This window comes from Vigna angularis, chromosome 11 (assembly GCF_016808095.1).
Source record: "Vigna angularis cultivar LongXiaoDou No.4 chromosome 11, ASM1680809v1, whole genome shotgun sequence".
NCBI classification, from domain to species: domain Eukaryota; kingdom Viridiplantae; phylum Streptophyta; class Magnoliopsida; order Fabales; family Fabaceae; genus Vigna; species Vigna angularis.
Genome location: NC_068980.1, coordinates 19,831,093 through 19,852,815, shown reverse-complemented (window position 1 = coordinate 19,852,815; position 21,723 = coordinate 19,831,093). Strand labels below are relative to the sequence as shown.

At 31.4% G+C, this 21,723-nt stretch overlaps 2 protein-coding genes across 2 annotated transcripts; both read left to right on the top strand.

Annotated features, from left to right (window-relative positions):
• The first annotated feature begins 10,042 nt into the window (after positions 1-10,042).
• On the top strand, positions 10,043-14,597 carry LOC128194838 (UDP-glycosyltransferase 88F5-like). The gene is made up of 2 exons (XM_052871256.1): positions 10,043-10,819; positions 13,903-14,597. The coding sequence occupies exons 1-2, from the start codon at positions 10,063-10,065 to the stop codon at positions 14,580-14,582; spliced, it is 1,437 nt and encodes a 478-aa protein (XP_052727216.1). The 5' UTR covers positions 10,043-10,062; the 3' UTR covers positions 14,583-14,597.
• Positions 14,598-14,974: 377 nt separating this feature from the next.
• On the top strand, positions 14,975-18,251 carry LOC128194837 (uncharacterized). Its single transcript, XM_052871255.1, has 12 exons — positions 14,975-15,099; positions 15,201-15,231; positions 15,321-15,512; positions 16,079-16,204; positions 16,287-16,939; positions 17,013-17,094; positions 17,169-17,258; positions 17,337-17,459; positions 17,538-17,666; positions 17,758-17,861; positions 17,953-18,043; positions 18,116-18,251. Exons 2-12 carry the CDS (start codon positions 15,211-15,213, stop codon positions 18,215-18,217), a joined length of 1,713 nt encoding a protein of 570 aa, XP_052727215.1. The 5' UTR covers positions 14,975-15,099; positions 15,201-15,210; the 3' UTR covers positions 18,218-18,251.
• The last annotated feature ends 3,472 nt before the right edge of the window (positions 18,252-21,723 follow it).

Below are 21,723 nucleotides of genomic sequence, written 5' to 3'. Positions count from 1 at the left end.
GCCTCAGATTCTTTTGCATAAATTAGGACACTGCAGCGTGTAAAGTAACTATATAAGAAGCAAAGGACTTTGGAATACAAAGGGAAATAGAAAACAAGTGTTCTTCAAACACTGAAAATCATTCCTTTTGTTCTTCTGATCTTCCTTACCCAATATAGGGCCAAATTATAAGTATCTTTTAGAAAAACTGTCAAGAAAATGAAAAATGGATCAAAATCAAATATTTATTGACTTTTCTTTTTTGGTTAAATTTTTCTTAATTTATTGAAACTAAAGAATTGAATCATTTTTTATATTTAAATATGATATTATTTATTTAGTGTTAATTAATACCTAATAAACATCTTGCATGTTGTCTTATGATATGATTTTATATTTGCTTACTATATATATTTATCTAAACATGTTAATAAATTTGTAATGCAACTTTTAATTATAAGATCAATAAACTCATTAAGTAATAATTGATAATCCTAAATATAAAACTTAACATGAGATATGTTTTTTTTATCTGATCAAAAGCTTAGACTGGATGTCTCTATCATTATTTATTTAAAATATTTTAAAATTTTGTTGTAAAGTTTTACAATTTTATAATGATATAAGTCGTAAAAATTGATCCTTATATTAAACATTAGTTTGACTGGTTAGATTTTATAATAAATTAACATGGCTACATTCAATCATAATTATGAGAAATGCTTAGAATTAAAATTGAAGTGAGGTATAACAAATAATATTATCTTGTGAAAATTTGTTATCAATAGAAAATTTATATTGAAAGAGGAAATAACTTAAATGCATCCACTCAATATATTTATGAGTGAATGAATATCAATATATTTAAGAGAAGGTTGACAATAATCAAACAACCCTACCAAAAGTACGTGGTAGATTATTTTAACATTATATGCGGATGAATGAACTTCTTTCTAAATTCTTCTAAACAAATAAGAGAAAATAAGATTACTTTTTCCATTTTTTTAAAAACATATTTTTTTTATAAATTTAAATATACCATAAGAAATTAATTTCAGTATTTTTTCAATAATATCTCATTTAATTAGTATCACTATTAATAAAAAATATCATATTATCAATAAAATATAACAATTGAACTCAAGGGAAATATAAAATATTCAAATCATTATCAAAATAACGATAAAACTATTATATATTTACAACATTAATGTTGTGTTCGTTTTTACCTAAATTTCTCTTTACGAGAATTACACAAACAGCAAAGAGCGAATTTGTGGGATAGATGATTTTTCTTATCATAGCTTATGTGCTCATATTAGAAGGAATTTCACAATAAATATCTTTTCTACCCTCCTATAATTTTATAATTCCAACTTTGATGCTAAATGTAATAATGATATAATCAATTTTAAATTAAAAGTATTATGTTTCATGTCAAAACGTAATCTTGTAATTCATTCATGTGAAAACGTAACTAATATGTTTTAATTAGTAATAAATAATAATAATAATAATAATAATAATTATACCACTTATACGGTTTAGATTATATTCTTAAAAAAAATATTTTAAAAAAAATATTCTTTTAATTATTTTATTCTACTATTTAAAATTATTTTTATAAAAAAGTATTTTATTTATAAATATCATTTTATATTATTATTACCTTTAAGGGCAATTTGGTAATCTTTATTTTCTATCCATGAAACATTTTTTTAATCAATCTAATCCCACACAAACTTTCACAAATTTTACTTCTAAATTTACTCTCAATCATCCTCAAATTCCTTAAAAAAAACAAACACACAATTTACTCTCAAATACCCTCAAATCCATCATTTCCCTCTCTTTCAAATCTCCTCCTCAAGTGAACACACCCTAAAAGAGAAGAAAACTAGTTATATATATATATATATATATATATATATATATATATATATATATATATATATATATATATATATATATATATATATATATAAAGCTTTACTTCTATTGTATCTATACAAAAAAAAATCTATACTAAGAAACTACACATCTATAACATCATCCTCCAAAGCTTACTCTAGCGAGATGTCATCATCCTCTGTTCACACCCACCAGATGATAATTATAACAAGACCCAACATACACTAATAGATAAACCTAGAAACACAAAAATAGGATAGGCTAATGTAAAAAGAAACAAACATCACACACTAAGATTTTATTATACATTTTATTCCAACCAAATCAAACCAATCATCCTAATCATGTCATTGACCTAGATAAAACCATTCAGACAAATGTATTGATGTCAGACTATGACAAGTTTTACACTTGTAGTGGTGAAACAGATGGTCCCCTAAGATACCACACAAGGTTAATTCGTCTACTACCTATGGACAAAGAACACTAAACCATAGACTACGACCTCATGTTACTCCTCACCATATCCCTTATCTATTTCAGATGACGCGATTATTAAAGCATCAAGATAACTTTCAAGACTGAGTCCCTACATAAATATATAATTTACTTGAAACCACCACTAAGAATTTCACCATAGAAATTCTTTCTAAACGATACCTAAGTTAAATCACAATTTTCATACCATCATATCTTTCAAATCATATAATTTGAGCATTAAACATAACACCAAACCATTTAAATCAAAACACAAAAGAAAAGAGAAAACAAAACAACCAAGACAACTCAAATCCATTCGCCTAGTGCCTAAATCATGGCACCCAACGGGCACAAATCACTCGCCCAACGAGAGCCCAAACAGGGAGCTTCTCCAGCCCAACTAGGGAACTCGCCTAACCACTATAATACTCGCCCAACGACTCTGCAAAATTATGCAGAACTTCAATTATGTAGATTCTAGTCCCCTCTAACTCACAAGTCTCAACTCATACATCTTTACCAACATCTCTTACTCTAATTTGATATTCCAGAACCCAAATAATGCTCTTCAAATGTGTATGACTCAAACCAAACCTTATTACACTTGTCCATAAAATAAATTTCTAACTTACTCTAACCAAAACTCCATTTTATAGTCCATAATTCAAAAACTCTCATTCCTCATCACAATTTAGTAATATTAATCTCTCAACAAGTCATAAATGGTCCAAAACAAATTGTGCACTCACTGATTTTCCATTTCCACCTTTATTTCAAGATTTCACCTATCAAGACCCATTTTAACACTAAACGAGTCCTCAATTTCTACAAATTCTATATTCTCCACCATATTTTTTTTGCTATCTAAGTACTATTACAATTTCTAAATGACTTAAAAACGGATCACAAATGCCAAATATCATACCAACGTACCTACTATAGAATCTCTTACTAACCTCCCTAGTTTTAACCCAAAAAAAAGTCCCTCAATACTTAACTTTCATAAGCTCTATTCCTAAACAACTTTTATACATAATAAGGCCACACTACCATAAGAAGAACACTCCAACCAATATAATTAATCAATCAAACCACCACCATATGACAAACATCACACATAAGTTATCTCTACCACAATATATACATCCAAACATAACTCATCACAATCTAACAAACATAACTCATACTTTGTAACACGAAGTTAAAGACAAACAAATTAACTTCTCTTACCTTAATAGGGATGCTATCAAGTTCTATATATTGACAACCCTTGCTTCAAGTTCAAGGAACTCTAAAAACTCCTATAAAGCACAAAATTATGATTAAAATGAGTCCTTAAGACCTTTGATCAACAAGAAACTACAAAAGACAAGGGAACAACACATGAGAGGAAACTTCTAGCCGCATGTGTCTTGAACTACGAATTTAAAAAAGGGAGTAGAAACTTACTTGCTCTAGAATGAAATCTGATCGGTAGAGAATGAAGGATTCACTACAGTGATTTCTTAGACACTTCTTGATCGTCAAACAGATGATCTAGGAGTTAGAAATTGTAGAGAGAATGAAAAGAGAACTTAGAGAAAGAGTTATAGAGAGATGATGAGTGTTTTAGATAATAAAACGAGTTTATGAAATTCTATTTATATTATTGAATTATTTTAACATTATAATACTCGGTTTCATTATTTTAAAATACCTATCAATTCTAATACTTTATTTTCTAGGTTGTTATATTTACTTATAAGAAAATTTGTACAATAATTTTCATTGAATTTATTTTGGAAGGCAATAAACAGGAAGATTATGCTATTTAAAGGAAGACAAGTTATCTTTTAGGACAAACAATTTTTTTATAAACACCTATTTCATAACGTGACTTCAATAATGAAATATTATACTTAAATTAGTTATTAAATAAATTAATATAAAATATTTGAAATCTAAATAAATTGTGTAATGATTATAAGATGGATAGATTATCCAACACAAAGGAAAATAATTATTATTGTAATTCTTACAGTAGCCTTAGAAGAAGCATCACTCTAGGAAAATAATCAACTAAGTTGCCATATTTACAAGAAGAGTTGTAACAATTTTGCTGTTTTGGATGCTTTTCAAATGCACAAATTTTCTGATAAAAAATTCATTTGTGTCTAATGTTTATTATTATGGATAATTAATAAATTAATTATATATAATGTGTGAGTTTCTTCTTTCCTTAACCTCTTAAACTAATTAAGTGTAACAATTTTTATAGCATCAACTCTATAAATTTTTTTAACCAAACTCTCAACATAGTTTAATGACTTACATTTGAAAACTATGAATCTCTCAAAATTGTTCTAAAAATAGGAAATTTAATAAACATTGATTTTGAAGTTCATGTGTTTGTTGAAGTTTGTAGGATCATTTAACTAATTTCATAACGTATTTAACTACTTTTGCGAACTAATTTAACGAACCACCTTTCAATTTCAATGTTTGCATTTCTTAATAAAGTCGTCTTCCTTAAACTATCAATAACTTCAAATTATTCCATAAATGAGAAATTAAAAGTTTAATATACATTGATTTTGAAATCCATGTTTGTGCAAATTTATATAATTTACCTGAATGTTTAATCAACTTCATAACGTATTTAACTAATTTTTTGAACTAATTTAACCAATTATTTCTTAATCAAAATATTTATACCTTCATAAAGCTTTGTTCACCATTCAAAATTATATAAAAATAGAAAATTCAAAACTTATTAAATATTGATTTTGAAATTCAAGTGCTTGTCCACATTTATATGACCATTTAACTAACTTCATAACATATTCAACCACGTTTCAAACATTAATTTAACAAATTATTTTTTAACTCAAATGTCATACATTCTTTTATAATACCTTGTTCTCCAAAGTATAATTTAATCAAAATTATTATAAAAATTGGGAATCCAAAGTTAATAAACATTTATTTTGAAGTTTAATTAGTTGTCCAAGTTCATATAATCATTTAACCACATTTGTAAACTAATTTAACCAACTTGAATAACAATATTTATAAAGCTTTCAATTCCCTATTGCTTTAATTTTTTTTCAGTGATTGAGAGTTTTGGGAACAAAACTTAAATAATCCATGCATAAATTTGGCCACAAGCAATTGAGTTAAATTAGTAAAAAAAAGTAATTAAATATGTTATAAAAACAACCAATTTGACTTGAAAACAATGTTTATAAACTTTCTTAATGCTTGAATGTTTTTCAATGATTGAGTTTTGGGAATAAAACTTATTAATCGATGCAAAGATTTGGTTAGAAATAACTGGGTTAACTTATAGAGATCGAAAACGAAAGATAATAAGTTATAGACTCTAACATGATGTTAAAAACAATTGCTATTAAGTGTTATATATAAATCAGACTTCAAGACTTAACACATTTAATGAGTCAAAGGGTGAATATTAACCATATAATTTAATTAATAGTAACAACTAATTAAAATGAACAAACCCCAATTTACAGATACAAAACACAAATACTTCGAAAATAAAAATATTTTCATTAATTCCTCCCCTAATTTAATAGATTAGTGAAGAGTATTTTTATATATTCGTCGACATGTTACTTGTTAAGATTACTTCTACAAGAATATTTTTATTTTTCTAACATGCTTGCAGATATAATTCATTCTACCTAATGGTGTTTTTTATATGATAACTAAAAAAGCAAATTATCTTGGTTTAATAAACAACATTAAGATTGTAGTTACGTGACATGATAACTTTGCACATCTTAATAATGTGGTAGAGTTAGGTAGCACGAGGTGGAATTTAGTTATTTTAAGTTTTAAAAAACTAAAATTTAATTAAAATAAAACATGTTATGCTAAATTAGGGATTATTTGCACATAATCAAGTTAGGAAAGTAAAGTTTGAGTGGATTATTTCTTTTCGTTCCAAATTGGGGTTCATTCAATTAAATTAGTTGCTCATCAACAAGATTAGGGTTTCGTTGGAGGAAGTAGATTGACGACGTGATTAAAGGAAACACGATTTGCTCCAATTGAGTCTTGTACATGCTTACGCCACCATCTAAATCGCAAAGCTGCCGCAAACGGTCATAGAGAATCGCTTCGATTTGCTTATCTTTCATCAAATCGCGAGAATCACGCGAGCAACCACACCTCCAACCACAAATCGTCATATTTGCGTCTTCACCTATAAACCCAGAAAAATCCCCAACCAAAAACGTCAAACTCAAACATCCTCCGTCGTGAACCCTAATCGCGTCTCATGAATCAGATTCGTGTCCTCCATCATCTTCAAGCACCCAAATCGTGATTCAAAACCTGCAATAAGAAAACACAACCCAGTTCGTGAGTTCATCTTCTTCACGAGTCAAACCTGCAGGAATGAACCTACAATTTCTTCGAGCCATGAACCTAAAATTTCGCACAATAGAGAAATCCATGATTAGAACACAAAACACCATTATGCTGTCATGTGCCGTCGTAGATGAAAGGGGTGAAAATGTACAAGAGCAAGTTTTCCCCAATTTGAAAACCCTAATTTTTGGGATAGAAAGGGATTTTTGCAACGCAGACACCCACGTCGCAAAAGAACAATTTCGATCTACAATGAAACCCTAATGTTGTCGATCAACAACTACTTTAATTGAATGATCCCCAATTTTGAACCAAAACCAAAAAGCTCTCAAACTCTAATTTCATTACCTTTTTCGTACAATGAACATAATGTGTGACAAAATTTTCTAAATAATCTCCAATTTAGCATAAGACCTCTTTTTTAATTAAGTTTTACTTTTTTAAAACTTAAAATAATGCCATTAGGTATTATACCACGTAATGCGACTTCAATGTCACATGATTAACATTTGCAAATTCAATGTACCATGGATTCAAATGTTAATGTTCTTAGTTCAAATTAACAGCAAAGATGCAATTTACCAAATTTTACATGAATTAGGACCTAAGATAAATTAATAAAATATCTATTGGAGACATTTATGTATAAGGACTAAAAAAAATTAAACCAATTATTTTTTAGCACCAACTTTAAAATATCTTTGCCAGAAAAGTTTTTATACGAGAAAATTGTTTATTTAACTATCTGACTCAAGTCAATATGTTTATTAAAAAATACAGTTTAACAAAATTTATTAAATCTTATCGTCTTGGAATAATAAAAAATACGTTTACTGTATAAAATATTCACGGACCCTGATAAATTTAATTGGTTTTATTATATTATAATATTTTATGATATATTATTATTACTTATTTAGGATAAAATTTTATTTTATTAATATTATTTAATATTACATTACCAATTTTATAACATTTTTATTACATAGACCCTCTAATATTTGAAGGTCCAATAAATACATTTTATATTCTTAGAAAATATATTTTCATTCATATTTATTCTCTCTTACTTGTAAAAATTCAAATTTTGTAATAATTTAATTATGAGTTTTTTTACAAATGAATCTCTTTCGGTCTTTAAAAAATATACATTAAGTAACTCAGTTTACTCAGATTCTGTCCCCTATAATAAGATCCACACTCAAATTCGATAAAGAGTAATTCATACATACTCAAAATTTATATGAATAAAAAGAAAATAAAGATTATAAATTTATAAAATATATTAATAAAAAGAAAATAGAAAAAATTATTCAAAAGGTATTTATTATTCTTCATTTACAATTTCAAACGGTGCGACCATGTTGCATCTTTGCGAGCGGCTGAAAATGGTCAAATGGTATGCATAAATACCTCCAACCTACTTCTACTGTATCAAATAAGAAAAACGTTTTTTTAACAATTTTTTTAGACAATTTTTTTACAATAATCATGTGATAACTTGGTCTGTTTCAAATATACATATCAATAGAATAATGATACATAGTCTATAGTAAAAAAAAGAGTTAAATATGTTTTTTGTCCCTTAAGTATCACACGATTTTGGTTTTAGTCCATATTCAAAACTTTGATGGTTTTTAGTTTTCGAAATTTTGAAACTCTTAGTATTAGTTCTTAAAAATAGATGGTGTTAAGTTTTAGTAGATGTGGCAAACGGCGATGCTAGGTTTGATGCCAGCTGTCGTGCAAACGACAAACGCCCTTTTTCTCCAGCGTTATGTGTTGGAATACCGGTCCTGGTTGGGGTTTTTGCCTTGGTTGGTGTTATTCTTTTGTTGTTGAAAGGAAGAAAGAAACGTTCAGGCCTCCAAAACAAATCAAGAAACGTTTATTCTTTTTCCTTCAGAAATACAATGTCCATGGAAAGTGGAGGTGTCTACTTTGGGATCTCTGTCTTCTCCTTCGACGAGCTCAGAAAGGCAACCAACAATTTTGATGAAGCTAGGAAGTTTGGAGAAGGAGGACCGGAGCCAACCTCGAAGGTGGTGGGAAGAATCGAGGGTTTGGTTGCAGGAACGTCGCAGAGGGAGTTTATCTTGTTGGTGGTTCTGAACTTCGTGTTAATCGAAGGGAAGTACAATGGGAGCACCATCACTGTGTTGGGGAGGAACCGCATCACCCAAAACATCAGAGATATTCCGGTAATTGGAGGCACTTGAGTGTTCAGATTTGCCACGGGATATGCAGAGACTAATACCATTTTTCTTGATCCAAAAATGAGGTCTACCATTGAATACAACATTTATGTTTCCCACTACTTTTGAGTTAAATTAAAATAGTTTTTCTTTAGATTTCATCTTAATTTTACAGTAAAATCCAATTTAAAGAAAAGACCATTAACTTCTGCAAAATCATCAGTAGTTTGTACATGTTTGGTGAAGAAGAAAAAGAAGAAAAACAACCCATCATATAATTTAAAAATTTTATTTTTATTATACAGGGACAATGAGAAAGAAAGAAATACACAAGAGAAAAGGGAACAACTAACAAAAACATCATATGTAAAGGATCAAAACAATCTCAAGAATCCAAAACTTTACAAATGAAAGGGGAAAAAATAGGCAGACTTTTTTGTACACATTCCTCTGGCGATCAACGCAAAGTGAAAAATGGACCTTCCTGGCCACAGTGTTGCTGGAGGGCTTGGAGGGCGAGGGGCAGAAACGGGAAGCTTCTGGGTGGCGTAGAAGACGAAGTTAGATTCAACTTGAAAAATGAAACTATCAACGTGGCACGACAGCTGGCATCAAACCTGACATTGTCGTTTGTCACATCTACTAAAACTTAACCTCATCAATTTTTAAGGACTAATATTAAAAGTTTCAAAACTACAAGGACTAAAAACCATCAAAATTTTGAGTAGAAACTAAAACCAAAATCGTATAATACTTAAGGTACGAAAAACATATTTAACCTTAAAAAAGTTATTAAAAAAGTTGTTATCATGTCGTATATCAAATAATTCTAGAATGGAAAAAAAACATACTGAGTTAAATCATTTATTGTTTATTAAAAGTTTAATTTTAAAATGAATTATTATCGAATTTGACCATTGACGTGCCAGTACTAACAACTCACTATTTTTTTCTGAAGAATTATTTATTTATGTGAACTGATAGTTATTATCATTAATTTACGAGAAAAAGTTATATTCATAATATCTTGTTTTTTAAATGTTTAAAATAAAGAAAATTAAAACAAAGTATGCTATAAAAACCATGAAATGAAGGGTCACACACACACATACAACCGTAAAAAATGGAAGAAACAATAGTAATGTTTCCAGCAGCAGGCATAGGGCACATCGTAGGCATGGTTGAACTTGCCAAGCTCATCCAAACGCCCCGTTTCTCCATCATCGTCCTCCTCAACACCGGCTTCCTCGACCACCCCTCCATCGACGACTACATCCGCCGAATCTCCGCCGTCCACTCCTCCATCTCCTTCCTCCGCCTTCCTTCCACCACCCCCGCCACCTTTACAACTGCTGTTAGCTTCGGCGTCAAATACTTCAGCTTCCTCAAAAGAAACGCCCCCCACGTAGCCACCACCCTCACTCAAATCTCCAAAACCGCCGTCGTCAAAGCCTTTGTAATCGACCTCTTCTGCGCCTCCACCATGGAATCAGCCTCTTCAATGGGAATCCCAGTGTACTTCTTCTTCACTTCCGGCGCCGCCATTCTCGCTCTATACTCCTACTTTCCGAAACTCCACCAGGAGTGGAGCGTGTCGTTTAAGGATATGGTCGGGGTGGAACTGCGAGTGCCGGGAAACGCGCCGCTGAAGGCGGTGGAACTGCCGCAACCCATCTTGGACAGGGACGACCCTTCGTACTGGGACATGCTGGACTTTTGCACGCTCCTACCGAAGGCGCGTGGGATTATAGTTAACTCGTTTGAAGAGCTTGAGCCTGCGGCAGTTAACGCCGTCGCGCAGGGCTCGTGTTTCCCAGACGCAACCCATGCGCCTCGTCTTTACTACATCGGACCACTCATCGCGGAGCCCCAACAATCAGGTTGGCTTTCTTTAAGTTTTAGTTGACTTTAAGTTTTCATAATTTCAATCCATTTATCCTTAAATGGTAAATTTGAAGTTAATTATTCTATTTTTTAATTTACGGGGATAAATTATATTTTATTTTTACAAATAGTTGAATAATTACATCTATATATTTAAAAAATATATTTTACTAATAAATTATATATTTAAAATGATAATTGAATAATTTATATTTATATATTAAAATATTATATTTTATTAATCTCCATAAAATATTAAATTAATGAATATCAAATAAATTTGTATAATTTTTTAAAATATATAAATTTTCTTTCAATACTAACTTTGGGAATAAAATTATTTAACTAAAAATTAATGAAAATGATTGAAAATATATAATAGTAGTGAGTTGCGAAACATAAAGTTGTGATATATAAAATCACTAAAAAATAAATCCATACTCAATATATTAGAAAAGTGTAATAATAAACATGTGAGTATATAACTAATAAATTTTTTGAAATAATGATAATTAATGAATAATAAAATATGCTGTTAAAAGGTATTAGGTATTTGGTTGACAATGGTTTATTAGCATTCGATCAAAGTGGTTTTAACTTTAACTGTTTTGCATATAATTTTATGATAATTAATGTGTTTTATAATTATTTTTCTTATTTTATGATATTAATCACTAAAATCGTGGATGATATTCTTTGGCATTTCAAAGTGTAACATTTACACATTAATTCTTAAAACTAACAAACTTGAAGATGAGATGCTAAATAAGTTGTCAAATATAAATAATTAACATGTTATTTCTTAGTTTACCTTAGTTTTAGTTGACTTTAAGTTGTCATAATTTTATTCGATTTATGCTTAAACGGTAAATTTGAAGTTAATTATTCTATATTTTAAACTTACGGGATAAATTATATTTTATTTTTAAAAATTGTTGACTAATTACATTTATATATTTAAAAATCATATTTTACTAATAAAATAATATATTTAAAATAATAATAGAATAATTTATATTTATATATTTAAAAATTATATAGTATTAATCTTGATAAAATATTAAATGAATATGAAATAATTTTGTAAATTTTTTTTAAAAAATATAAATTTTCTTTCAATACTAACTTTGGGAATAAAATTATTTAACTAAAAATTATTGAAAATGGTTGAAAATAGTAGTGAGTTGTAAAACATAAGGTTGTCTATATAAAATCGCTAAACATAAACACATATTCAATATATTAAAAAAGTGTAATAATGAACATGTGAGTATATAAATAATAAAATTTATTAAATAATGATAATTAATGAATAATAAAATATGCTGTCATTATATTTTAATAATTAATCATTAGAATCACCTTTTAATAATGATAAGTAATAATAGAACTTCATATATATATATATATATATATATATATATATATATATATATATATATATATATATATATATATATATATATATATATATATATATATATATATATATATATATATATATATGCTAATTTATGTAATATATATATTTGCTAATTTATGTAATTTTTTTAAATTATATTAAATTTTAGTTGACAAAAAAATATAATGATATATTATGAATTCTAAGTTTGAAGATTAAAAATATTTAAATAATTTTTTATTTTTATTTATAATTTTAGATTACATAACTTACCAAACCATATATATATATATATACATATATATATATATATATATATATATATATATATATATATATATATATATATATATATATATATATATATATATATATATATATATATATGTATATATATATATATAAAGGTACTAGGTATTTGGTTGAGAATGTTTTGTTAGGATTCGATCAACGTGGTTTTAAACCTTAATTGCTTTGCATATAATTTTATGATAATTAATGTGTATTATATTGATTTTTCTTATTTTATGATATTAATCACTAAAATCATGGATGATATTCTATGGCATTTCAAAGTGTAACATTTACACATTAATTCTTAAAACTAGCAAACTTGAAGATGAGATGCTAAATAAGTTGTCAAACATAAATAATTAAGACGTTATTTCTTAAACAATTATTAAAGATCCAATCATTAAGATGCATGTGTTGACCAAGTCTCCAAAATAACATATTTTAATAATTCCAAAATATAGGAAACATATTGTTTGTCCTTTGGCTTACTTTTCAAAGAGTGTGGGCTATTTTAACGATTAAAATATATTTTCATATCTTTCATTAATGAGATTTGATAACTTTTTGGAATTAAATTTATTCTTAGTTCTTAAATTTATTTTTTAAATTTGGAAAGCAAAAATAATTTTTTTTATTTTAAATTTTAAAATATTTTATTATTTATTTAAAAAATATATATATAGTAGTTTTAATATAAAAATATCATATTTTTTTGTTAAATAGTTTTTCAGTTTAACATTTGAACCGAAAAGTGTTTAAGAGGATAAGTAGTTTAAATTTATTTTAAAACGTTGTGTGACAAAAAAAACGTAACAGTTTATTAGAAAAATCATATTTATTTATTTTTAAATTTTTAACTATCACACTATATCAAAATTTAGAAACTAAACACATGTAAGCTTTACTTTTATTATTTAAATAACTTAATTAATATTTTACTATAATGCTTTAATTTAAAACAATTTCTTAAATAGATTTCATTACTTATTTCACATATTTAAGGGTCTGTTTGGTTCATTAAAACATAAATGACTACACAACATAAAATTATTTATAATTCGTTTCATTTTTCAAATTGGCACGAAATAACATAAGACAAGTAAACGTAAACTATTTTAATTCATTAAGTTAGATGAAAACTTTTTATCTTATTTATAATAAAATGAAAAATCAAAATTATTCATCTTAATCTCGTGTAGTATAGATGCAGTATAAAAATAGGAAATTATTGCAAAGTTGAGGTTGAAATAAGAATGGCAATGTCTTGTTTGGGAGGCAGAATCTTATGTCTTGTGAGGAGCTCTTAGTATGTTTTGGTGCAACATGAATTTCTGTCTGACACAGTGAGTGTGAACTTTTATTGTTTTGTTTGTACGAAATCAGATGCAGAAGGAAGTGATAGCAAGGAATGTCTGCGATGGCTGGAGGAACAACCGAGCAGAAGCGTGGTGTTTCTGTGTTTCGGAAGCCGAGGATCGTTCTCTGTGTCACAGTTGAAAGAGATAGCGAAAGGGTTAGAGAAGAGTGGAAAGAGATTCTTATGGGTAGTGAAGAGGCCATTAGAATTAGAAGAGGAGGGAGCAAAGCATGATGAGGACGCAGCAAAACGGGGAGATCAGTTCGACTTGAATCCAGTGTTGCCAGACGGGTTTCTGGAGAGGACCAAGGATCGAGGCATGGTGGTCAAGGCCTGGGCACCGCAAGTGGAGGTGCTGAGTCGTGAATCGGTGGGGGGGTTTGTGAGTCACTGCGGGTGGAACTCGGTGTTGGAAGGGGTGGTGGCGGGGGTGCCGATGGTTGCATGGCCACTGTACGCAGAGCAGCACGTGAACAGGGAGGTGATGGTGGGAGAGATGAAGGTGGCTGTTGGCGTGAATCAGAGGGTAGAAGATGGGTTTGTGAGTGCAGAGGAAGTAGAGAAGAGAGTGAGGGAAGTGATGGAGACAAAAGAGATCAGAGAGAGAAGCTTCAAGCTCAAACAAATGGCTATGGCTGCTGTTGCACAATTTGGATCTTCCACGACGGCACTTGCAAACTTACTCCATTCGTGGATTTCATTCTAGCACCATATCTTCCATAATGGAGATCCAACGAACAAGGAAGTTTTTTTTTTCTTTAATTTTTAATTAAAATTCGTAGTAAATTATGAAACACGAGCTCAACTATCTATTAAAATAGGAAAATGATATGTCGACAACGATTTTTTGACAACAATTTCACAACGCCACGTGGCGTGTTTGCATTGGGTGATTAAAGTGAAGTGAAATATGGAAGAGGTTATCGGGTCGAGGGGTATTTTTGGAATATCTGAATTCTAAATTTTAAGAAATGAGTTTGGCAGTTTATTTTGGGCAATACGTGCGTAGGTTTTTCAACCCTTCCATCTTCTCTGTAGGTCTGTCCTCCATCTTCACCCTTCCATCTTCTGTGGCTTGGTATCCTGTATGTTATCTTTGAAACCCTAGTGTTGTTGGTCGTGTTGTTGTATTTGTGTGGTTGGAAGACGGTTGTGGTTACTTTGTTGTGGATTTGCCTTGTGGTGGAGGAGGCCGTGGAGCATTGTTATCCGTCTTTGTTGGTGTAAGTAAAAATGGTCGAGCCTTGACATTGTCTTTTACATTGTCTTTTTGGTGTTTCATTAACCTTAATGATATAACGAGTGTGGAATGTTATCTTGTTAGGGCGGTTTCAATGGAAGGGAAAAAACCAAGTGTAAGAAAAATGATAATTTTCTGTTTATTGATTATTTGATTATCGTATCAATTGTAGTTATTAATATAGTTATCATCATTTTTGTGTAGTGGCGGCTTCTGATCTCGATGGACTCATCGATCATTATTGAAATGAATCGTTTACTACGAAAGTTTCATGTGGAGCGGATTAGGATGACTCCATTTATGTGGTGTTTGAATATTCATAGCCCTGTGGAGGTGAATTTGAAATTATTGAAGGTTATGGTTTGCAGGTGGGCCGCGCATGATAATAGTTTTAGAGTAAGTCAACAGTTGGTGCCCTTTTCAGTTATTGATGTGTTCATGAGCATAGGTTTAGAAATAGGTGGTTTAGAGATTCCGTTTGATGAAGTAGTTGTTGGATTGGTTGGTGAAATGTTCAAATAAAAAACTATCAGTTTGAATGAGTTGACGAACATGTTTAATGTCATTGTGCATGATAATAACATTGATGTTGATGTAGTATGTAGGTTATATATATATATATATATATATATATATATATATATATATATATCTATATATTAGTTTGTTTGGTTGTTTATTATTTTCCTAGGAAATCAAGGCATGTTTGTAACATGTCTTTTGCAGTGTTAGATGACTTAGATAGTTTGTGTCTATACGATTGGTGTACTGGTGTACATAAACATATTGTAGAGAATTTAAATAAATGTAAGAAGAAAATTATGAGAGGAGGTATCGCGCAGTCACTCACTCTTAGTGGCAATGTGGCAGTGTTGCAAGTAACATGATTTATAGTTTATTATTTTGATGTACTGCAGAACATTGTCAATTAGGTTTGATGAAATAATATTATGATATTGTAGGCTTGGGCGGTTGAAAGACTTTCTTTGCATGGTCATGCTTCACACAGGTTTTTCCCGCGCATAATGCGATGGTTCCCGTATAAATCAAGGACCGAAAAAATTGAACATATATTTATGACCGGAGATGTAAGTGTTTTGATATTCGTTATTTTTGATGTAAAAATGGATTGTCTTATTTGTCAAAATTTGTTGTGTGATAATTGTGCAGTTAAATCTGGAGTGGTATGTAAGAAAGGAAGATCGTCATCGCCTGGAAATTCGTGCAGCTTTCCACATGGATGACAGAGGGATGAGTGAAGGATCCTTGGCTGAAGGATCCAAGGTTGAGAAAGATGATGACGAAAGCTCTGATGACGGGACATGGGAAGCAGGTGCCGAGGAGAGATTGAGGAAAAACAATGAAGATCTCAGAGCATTGAATGCTAAGATTGGAGTTCTTACTAGGGAGTTATTTGAAATTTGTCAAACTCCAATCTTTACTGAAGAAGATGCATGTGACATTGATGAAGAAGTTGGTGGTGGAGTTCATGAAGCACCTGAAGTTGGAGGTGACGAAGAGGCTGAAGTTGGTCGTGATTGTGGATTTGAACAACAAGGTGATGGTAATGCAGTTGATGACCCCCTAGGTGCATATACTGAAGTAAGAGGGGAGGATAAAACCGCACATGAAGATGAGATAGTTTCAAGAACTGATGATAACATTGTTTGTATTGAAATCGATGATGATGGTGATGAAGAAGAACGGGAGGTCGTACCTTTGGTTATCCCCCCATTGCGCAGTTTTGTTGGTGATCCAAGCACCACTGTTGATGTAGACCAATTGTACAGAGCAGTCAGTGTTAGAGAGATCATTGTGTACAGGTATATGCCTTGAATTGTAGTTGTGGTTGACGAATCTGTATTGTTTGTGATTGACTATTATTTATATGTTTAGGGTTGTATGCGAGATAATTGGGCAAACCTTGAGCACGACTTCATTTTACACTTTGGCCCCGATAAAATACGTTGATAACATGGTTAGTCTTGTGACATTTGTCTGTGTTTCATGTTGTAGTTTATGTTAGTAATGTGAAATTTTTTTATTGTGTAGGTGGTGTTATTTGCTTGTACGATGTTTATGTACTTTGAGAAAAGGTTGTGCGGTGTTGTTAAGAGGATTCATTTTAGTCCATTATACTCGGTAAATAAAATTTGATATTGTATCATATATTTCATTGAAGAAATGAATTTTGATTGATGATTTTGAAATTGTCTACAGCACCATATTCTTACTGATTATAGGAAACGTCCACAGAATCGTCATGTTTGGACGCTTCATAACTATAACAGTTATCTGCGTTGCGATCAGTTTGGACTTGGAGACATTGCCACAGCTGACTTTGTGAGTAACCTTTAATTCGCAATATTTGTCTAGTTTTGGTTGTAAATGTGTTACTGATATTGTTTTTATTGTTTGTAGTTGTTTATGCCATTTGTCCACGATGATCATTGGTGGTGTTATTCAGTGAAATTGAATTCATTAGAGATATTTGTGATTGACTCATTAGGTAAGGGGATCAGAGACTGGAAAAGGATAGACACAGCTGTTGTAAGATTCCACATCTTTCATTGTTGATGACCCTGTGATTGTCAGATAACCCTGTATTGTTTAACAATTTATTGTATTTTTTAACTGGTAGGCTGAAAATATGGCACGGTTTTTTTGCATCTTGATGAATAGATCGGAAGGTAGTATTGGTCCTTTGACTATTAAACAAGCAAATATCCCATCCCAACCAAACTTGTAAGGTTTTTGAATTGTATTGCTGGATTATATTGTGTTGTGATGAATATGCGGTCAAAAGTAATTTTATGTGGTGGGTATATTATTTCAGACATGATTGTGGAGTCATAATATTGAAAGCAATGGAAATTTGGGATGGAGACGACAAATACAACGGAGAAAGCATGCCTCAATATACAACTGTAAGTAGCAACTGTGTGTTTGTTAAAATTATTTTATGTGTTGGTTTCTAATGGGGAAAATGTTGGTTTCAGGAGAAGCTGGTTGGGATTAGAAAGAAATATGTATGTGAATGGATCCTAGACAACGAGAACATAAGACGAATGGAAGCCCTAGAGCTATATGGAATTCTTTAGGATTGCTTAGACATGAACAAATTTGACTTGTAACACAACATGTTTATATATGTACATAATGTTAATTGACAATGTAGACTTTGTTTTTGTAATAAGATTATTGGTTGGATTTTCAATTTAATTGTTTTGACGTTGTGTTTGTTATAATGAATAAATCTTTTATTGAAAAATTAACGCACCATTATAATAAGTATTTCAAAAGTAGGGGAGGGTGTGATAAGTTAAATTAAGGGAAATTACTGGGTAGGAGTTGATCAAGTTCTGAGTTGGGCTGGTGAAAATACTAAGTGGTAATCGTTTACAGTGGGTTAGTAAACAATTACGCAACAATAAGGTGTGTTTTGTACAGAAAGTTGAACTGAAGTAGTCAGTCAGGGTAACAGGGGTGACCACTGTCAAAACCAGTGAGTTGGACTCACATTTGCACTTGTGTTTGGAAGATCTTGGTGTTTGACTGTTGGCAGATGGTGGTGGGTGATGAGATGTGACCCCAAGGAGTGTGAAGTGACCCCTTATGAGTGGGGAGACCAAGTTGTGCAAGGGATGAATGAGAGTGTTCATAAAACCCTGCTGTAATCGTTTACACAGTCCCGGTAAATGATTACGCGAGAGCAAATAAGGTTTTGTACAGAAAGTTGAACTGAAGTAGTCAGTCAGGGTAACAGGGGTGACCATTGTCAAAACCAGTGAGTTTCAGGCAGAAGTCCAGCTGTAAGTGGATGGGGAGGTAATATTTGGTTAGTGGTATTGGTTTTTTACTCACAAGTGCAATTCTATTTAGTGTATCATAAATTCAACATTACATATTAAATGACGAAAATTGAGCAACCAGTTTGATAGTAAAGAACTTCATTAAATTAAAGACTTGACATAGTTTTTTATAATGCAGAAAATAAAGCCTAAACAATCAATTCTAAGTCTAGGGATTGTTTTCAGAAGCACTTTGCAACTGTTGCAGTTGTTCTTCAATGTTCCCAATGCGTGATTGCAAGACATCAAACCTTGTAGTGATGACGATGTCCATGTTTCCAAATCGAGTTTCAAGGGCATCAAATCGAGTTTCAAAGGCATCTAATCTTATACCAACGAAAGTCTGAAGTTGTTCTATGCGGTTGATGACATTATTTAGTGTTGTAGATGAACTGCCTTGTTCATCATCTTCTCCATGTTCATGTTGACCTTCTTGTAAGGGGGGATGGGGGGCGTTGCCTTTGGGAACCCATTCTCCTTCATTTTGCACATAACCAAATGATGCTACAACTTCACTACCCATTTTTTGCTTCAACTTCACTTCTGAAATGGGATCAGTGTCAGTAGACACTTCAAAGTGTTCCATGAAGATGGTTATCAAATGTGGATATGACAACTTTGCGTTCTCCCTTAATGCTCTTTTCATCTTATATCTAATAAGATGTCCCCAGTTAATGTGAATGGAATTGAAAAATGCCCATAGCAGCATAATATCCTCTTCGGATGCCTGACCAATATTGGTTGCATGAGGAATTAATACTCGAGTGAGAACGTAATGAAGTATCCTTGGTTGAACCTTCATTTGGCCCACTAGTATTCTGGATTGTATGACTGCATCATCTCTACAGACTAATTGCCTTGCAGTAACATAATCGTATTGTTCTTTCCACTCATCTACAAGTTTTCCCTCATAACGAACACCATCGGGGGGAGTTTAGTGAGTTGTTGAAAAAGATTAGGGCTCAGCCTAATTTTTATGCCTTTTACCTCGCTTCGAATAACCCCAGTATCCGATATTGACATGTTGCTGTAAAACACTCTCACTAGGGTGGTAATGTCTTCTTAAAGACACAAATTCAGTCAGCCCAGCTTCGGCCAATATGTCATATAATTGAAAACTTTTTCCTTCAAAGTAACCGTAGTCTAGATACTTACTTTCCAATATTTCACGATTGACAAAATGTTGGGCATATTTCTCCTATTGCTCATCCGAGGAGAAGAGATCATTGTTAGGCGTTGGAGGGGATGAGGATGGTGACGGGGTTGGACTCCGGCGGCGTCGACGTCCACCAAGGGAAGAAGATGCCTTTTGTTTCTTGGTTGCACGATCACCCATTTAATTTTGTTTAGGGTTTTGTAGTGACAGAAGTGAGGTTTTGTAAACGTTTTTTAGCAAGGACGTGATTGGGCGGTTATGTACACGATTGCAATTTATAGACGTTGTATATGTACTCATGTAGTGGGCAGTTTTCTGTAATGTACTGTAACGTGTAATCGATTACGACTTACTAGTAATCGATTACAATAGTCAATTTTGGTGTGTTTATATGCATTCCAAACATTCATCAATGGGATTTCATCGACGACCATTATGACTTACAAAAACATAATAAATTCACAAAAAAACAGCGAAGAAGTTGTATATATCAACTGATGTTGTTATCGAAATTGTTATGTACAGTTGACAACAACGACAAAAATTCAAAATGACCCATTTCGGTATCTTGTGATAGTTGGATAGACTCGGCTTGAAATTGAACATGTTCATCACGTTCAACAACATTAGATGCCCTTGCCCCCTGCAACAACAAAATTATTAAGTACAACTAAATTGTTACAAAATAAAGTATTTAATCAATATTTTCAACGTAATTAATGACTCACGCATTGTTCGGTGGGTGGTGTTGAAGTCTTTGTGCATGAAGCCAACTTTCTTCTTTGGGTTCTTTTCTCAATAGTGAACTTCAACCTATGTGTGCGTGGACGTCCTTTTCGCTTAACAGCTGCAGGACTGTGTACAAGGACATCAGATGTTCCAACTGGACTATGTGGTACTGACGTGCATGCACCAGTATCGTATCTTAGTTGGCCTGCATCACTAATGATGTTATTTGTCATGGATGAACTAAACCCAAATTTTTTACCGAGACAATTAATTTCTTTTTCCAATTGAGTACTAGCAACCTCAGACTCACATGCAACTTCAGCAATTTCATAAAAACGTTTGCACAACAGTTTGTATCTTTCCATGCGTGGTTCATTAGTGGAATTACTATACGATGTTGTTATTAGTGTGTGTCTTCTTCGGATATTTTTGCTCCAACGCCGCAAAATGTATTGTGAGGGAACACTGTAAACATCTTTTTGACCAAATACCAAGAGGGAATGGCGACATATAATTCCTCTAAACTCAAATAGTTGACAAGAGCAAGTGCTTGTCTGTGTCAGGGGATCAAATTGAACTTTGTAAAATTTATCTGGTAAACGTTTACCCTCCCACATTCGTTCCTCTTTTATAGTGTAAGTGTTCCATAAGTCCTCCTTTAAGGTGTCTTTGATGAAACAATTCATCCTTGAACGGAACTCAGTTTGGACCTCCTCAAACTTTGCATATGTGTATTCAACTTGAAATTGTCTCTCAATCGGTGATTGATAGCCACATGCAACAGTGGTGTTCATGGAGGAGAAGTCCGCTTCTATTTCCTTCTGGGCCTTTACCCTAACGGCATTGTCGTATTGAACCACAAATTGTTGAA

What these genes read in the sequence shown, in the direction of transcription:
- LOC128194838 (XM_052871256.1), top strand. Translation starts at nt 10,063, where the DNA reads ATGGAAGAAACAATAGTAATGTTTCCAGCAGCAGGCATAGGGCACATC. An exon ending in CGCGGAGCCCCAACAATCAG is followed by an intron (nt 10,820 to 13,902) that starts GTTGGCTTTCTT and finishes GTACGAAATCAG; the next exon opens with ATGCAGAAGGAAGTGATAGC.
- LOC128194837 (XM_052871255.1), top strand. Translation starts at nt 15,211, where the DNA reads ATGGAAGGGAAAAAACCAAGT. An exon ending in ATATATTTATGACCGGAGAT is followed by an intron (nt 16,205 to 16,286) that starts GTAAGTGTTTTG and finishes ATAATTGTGCAG; the next exon opens with TTAAATCTGGAGTGGTATGT. An exon ending in ATCCCATCCCAACCAAACTT is followed by an intron (nt 17,862 to 17,952) that starts GTAAGGTTTTTG and finishes ATATTATTTCAG; the next exon opens with ACATGATTGTGGAGTCATAA.